The sequence below is a fragment of the Hemicordylus capensis genome, chromosome 6 (genome assembly GCF_027244095.1).
Source record: "Hemicordylus capensis ecotype Gifberg chromosome 6, rHemCap1.1.pri, whole genome shotgun sequence".
Taxonomy (NCBI): Eukaryota; Metazoa; Chordata; class Lepidosauria; order Squamata; family Cordylidae; genus Hemicordylus; species Hemicordylus capensis.
In genome coordinates, this window is record NC_069662.1 from 92,079,783 (window position 1) to 92,083,964 (window position 4,182).

Here is a 4,182-nt window from a genome sequence, read left to right on the forward strand (position 1 = left end):
TTAATTTAGCAGTATTTGTGCTTATTTGTGACTTCCTTTTCCTCCATAAATATTTATCTCTATTATCTCTGGTAAGCTTTATACTTCATTTAACTTGTGACCAGTGAAAAATTGTTTTGCTGCTATCCTTCCTGTAGATATGAAACCATGTGAAGAGTTTTTAGCTTGAGAAAAGCTATTAATACTCAGATTAACAGATCTGGAGAACTCGCTTCCTTACGCATCAGAAGCAGGAACATTTATTTTCTCCTTGCTTTCTATCCCCAATGCAGTGTTTGCTGCATTTCACTTCTCCCATTTTACCCCCTTTTTTGGCATTTCTCCGAACTCCGGGAACCCAGCCCCCATTTCCATTGCCCAGTTATTCAGTATTTGCAGTTTCCGTATCCACGGTAGTAACGGAGAACAGAACACCCACGAATACTGAGTTTCTCTTGTAATGACCTGTCAGGGAAAACTCAACACATGTATTTAAAAAAAAAAAAAATCCATGGGTTTGGACCACAGATATTTGATAAAATGTCTGTTCCTAAATCTATCGTTTCAAAAATTTAAAAAACCAGTTGAAGGGGAGAATTGTATCACTATCCTGCCTGTTTTACAGATATTGGGGCGGGGGGTTGGGCATGGGATTCCTATCTTGAAAATGATACTACTTTCGTTTTGCCCAATCGTGTTTTACAGAGAAGGGTATGAGAATTTCTTTGATAAACTCCATGAGCATAATATTCCTGTGTTCATATTTTCTGCTGGGATTGGTGACATTTTAGAAGAGATCATCCATCAGGCGGGCATCTACCATCCCAATGTCAAAGTTGTTTCAAACTTCATGGATTTTGATGAGAATGTAAGTATAAAGTTTCAAGTCCCACTGCAAAATGTTAATTTGCTGTTTAATACTCTACTGCAGGCCTGCTCAATTTAGCCCCCCCCAGCTGTTTTTAACTACAATTCCCATAATCCCCATTCACAGTGACCAATAGCCAGGGATTATGGGAGTTGTAGGCCAACATCTGCAGGAAGGCCAAAGTTATATAAATGTTAAGGAAAAAGATTCAAACACCTTTTAATTTTAGCAGGAAAAAAGGATATAAACATGTCTTATTAATAACATCAATAATTAAAACTTAGACCAGATTTGCTTAGACAAAGTGCTCCTACAGTTTAAAAAAAAATCATTACTTAGGTTTCTGATTAACAAATAAATCATTTGTTCTCACTGTCCAAAAAAAGCAAACACCCCACACACATCCCAAAGAAATGCACCAATGGCACATAGCTTTGAAACTAATTTTTGTCATTTTACAGGGCATATTAAAAGGATTTAAAGGGGAATTGATTCATGTTTACAACAAACATGATGGTGCCTTAAAAAACACAGAGTACTTCAAACAGTTGAAGGACAATAGCAACATCATATTGCTTGGAGACTCGCAAGGAGATTTAACTATGGCAGATGGAGTGGCAAATGTTGAGCATATTCTTAAGATTGGGTATCTCAATGATAAAGTAAGTATGTGTGCTATAGGTCAGCACATGGTTTATAATATTGTAGAGTATTAAATATTTGTTATATTGATACATTCTTTCTAATTTTATAATTTGTTGTGCAGCAGAAGCTTAAACCTCTGCATCACTGTTGTATATTTGTATACACAAACGGTTCTGAATAGTCTATCCTAATTGTAATACCATTTTCTCACATCATATGTGAAATATTCAAGATCATTGGCAGTCTTGAATAGTCTAGCATTCAAGTTTAAAAATGGATTACAGCAGTAAGAAAATGGCTTGCTTAAATTGGTCCATTATTTCGTGAGTTGATATTCCTTACCCTTGAAGAGTACTTGAACAGCCCATATGGACTCCTTTGTTTTTCCTTCTCTATCACTCAGACCAAAACCAGTGCAATGAAGTTAAACGTGGACTGCAATGCTAAAGTTGACTGTAGGATATTGTGAAATGCAGAATTAAAGATGTATCACTCTTTTCTGTAATAAAACCTCCCAAATTTAGTCAGCCCCTACTAGCTCAGCTGCAGTAGGAATAAGACATGACTATGACTTGGGATTCTTTCCCCGAGGGGGAAAAATGCATTATCCCAGGATATCTGCATTTTCTAACGCATAATCTAGCTTTAGTTGGGCTTCCACATCTGGTTTTGCCTTTTATTACATAGTGAACAAACGTCCCATTGACATAGCATGGTTGTATCTAAATCCACAAATTACAGTGAATTGAAGCTATTCCTTAATTTCGTAGGTTCAACAAAATATACTAGAACTGAATCTGATATGCAAGTATGCAAAATGACTTCTGTGAGTAATTTAATGTATTGCATACTTTGTGTTCAAAGTGGTAATAATTAGAATTCCACATCCAAATTATGGGGAGTGGTATTAATTCCTTTCTTGTAATTCAAGGTCCTTCTCACTTCAATACGGGACTGCACACACCTTTGAACAAAATTGCATTAGTCACTGAAGCCCTTTTTAATAACAGTGGCCAACATCCTGACCAACGGAGCACTGGTGCAACGGGAGAAGCACTGGTGGTTTTGAAAAGTTCAATTCACTCAGCTACATTGCTAGTTCAGCAGTAAAGGCAAAGTTTGATGACTTCCTCTTCCCCAGGAAGCACTCTTTGCCACCCAAAACTACATCCTTGAGGGCTGTGCAACCCTTGGGGGCATATTTTCAGGTGACACAGAGGGATTCTATGGGAAGTGGGGGTTGTTGAAATTTCCCCAAACACAAATTAACACCAGTGCAGCATTGGTCTGGAATTCTTCAGAAGCACTTGTGCAACACTAGTGTTTCTCCTGTTGTGCCAATATTTTGTTAGGATGTCTGCTGCTAATATCCTGGCAAACTGTGACTGACATCCAGACTAATGAAGTGCTTGTGCAATGATCAAAGTTGTGCTAGTGCAAGATTGTGTAGCTGTGTGAAGTCATGAAGTTATTTGAAATTGTGCTCTTATGCAAAAGTTCCCTGCAAAACACATGAGGTGTACTACAGGTTGTGCATTTGTCGCACAAACAAAAACATGTTTGATTTAGCACAACACTAGCCTGAAAAATAAGCTCCAAATTTAGCGCAACAGCCTCGCATTAGTGCAACCCATCAGCACACCTTTATTAGCTTGAATGTCAGCTTGTAGCTGTGTTCTGTGGCATCTTACTTGTTCTAACAACTGGATTTTCCTTTGCATTCTGAAAACTAGGTTGAAGAACTACTGGAAAAATATATGGACTCCTATGATATTGTTTTGGTGAAAGATGACTCTTTGGATGTGGCCAACTCAATCCTACAAAAAATTCTGTAATCTGGATCATCAGAATTTGCTTTCTTTATTCCTGATGGAGGACATCAGCTGGACAGATCAGCACGCCTGTGCTGTCTTAAAATATTAATAGTTATATTGTTTTCAATGGGATTCACTTTATTTGAAAAGTAATATACTGTATCTGTGATCATCTGTCATTTTATTTGGGGGGAAAAGAGGATATACTGCATCTACAATCACCTGGAAACTCCTCTGCTGCTGTTAAACACTCTTTACTTTTAAATATACACCTTATTTATTCCAATTGAGGTTGTATGGATCACTGAAAAAAGGCGTCTTCAGTTTTTACTCATGCACAATAAAAGGAAGTTTTTTGAATAGGTGAAACTGTTAAATAAAATATGCAAGAGGCATGATGAATAACCCAATATGAATTTTGGTTCTTTAAAATTTCTCTTTTTGCATTTAAGAAGTTGTGATACTACCAATTATTGTATCTCCATAAAAACATACGAAGGACAGTGCACAGATAATAAATCTTAATATTCACTCTTTTTTACTGGAGAGAGGGCTAAAAAGTAACAAACTGTGTAAGCCATAACAAATTCTAAAGATGTCAAATAGGAACAACTCACAGCACTTTGGATTGTATGATTTACAATCTCACTCCTCCCATGAAGCCTGTGGTGTCGGTTATTACAGTTGTTGTATTGCTGAGCTAAGTGGCATTTTCCTCAAAATTCCTCTTCTCTCAGTGAATCTGTGGATATGACTGAATCCTTCCCTAAGTCCCAATTCCAATGCAAACCATCATTTCACAATGACAACCAGAGTTTCCAGCATTTATGATGAACACTGAACCATTTCTGGTCACACATACATGAGGGATACATG

At 37.1% G+C, this 4,182-nt stretch overlaps 1 protein-coding gene across 8 annotated transcripts in view; it reads left to right on the plus strand.

Annotated features, from left to right (window-relative positions):
• The window catches only part of NT5C3A (5'-nucleotidase, cytosolic IIIA), a 48,088-nt gene extending 44,372 nt beyond the window's left edge, over positions 1-3,716 (plus strand). For 7 of the 8 annotated variants that reach the window (XM_053261629.1, XM_053261633.1, XM_053261631.1 and 4 more), the window contains 3 exons: positions 685-847; positions 1,309-1,509; positions 3,226-3,716. In XM_053261629.1, the coding sequence (XP_053117604.1) occupies positions 685-847; positions 1,309-1,509; positions 3,226-3,327 (466 nt within the window). In that variant the 3' untranslated portion in view covers positions 3,328-3,716. Of the gene's footprint in view, positions 1-684; positions 848-1,308; positions 1,510-2,262; positions 2,319-3,225 lie in introns of all 8 variants that reach the window. The other variant, XM_053261630.1, reaches the window with a different exon arrangement.
• The last annotated feature ends 466 nt before the right edge of the window (positions 3,717-4,182 follow it).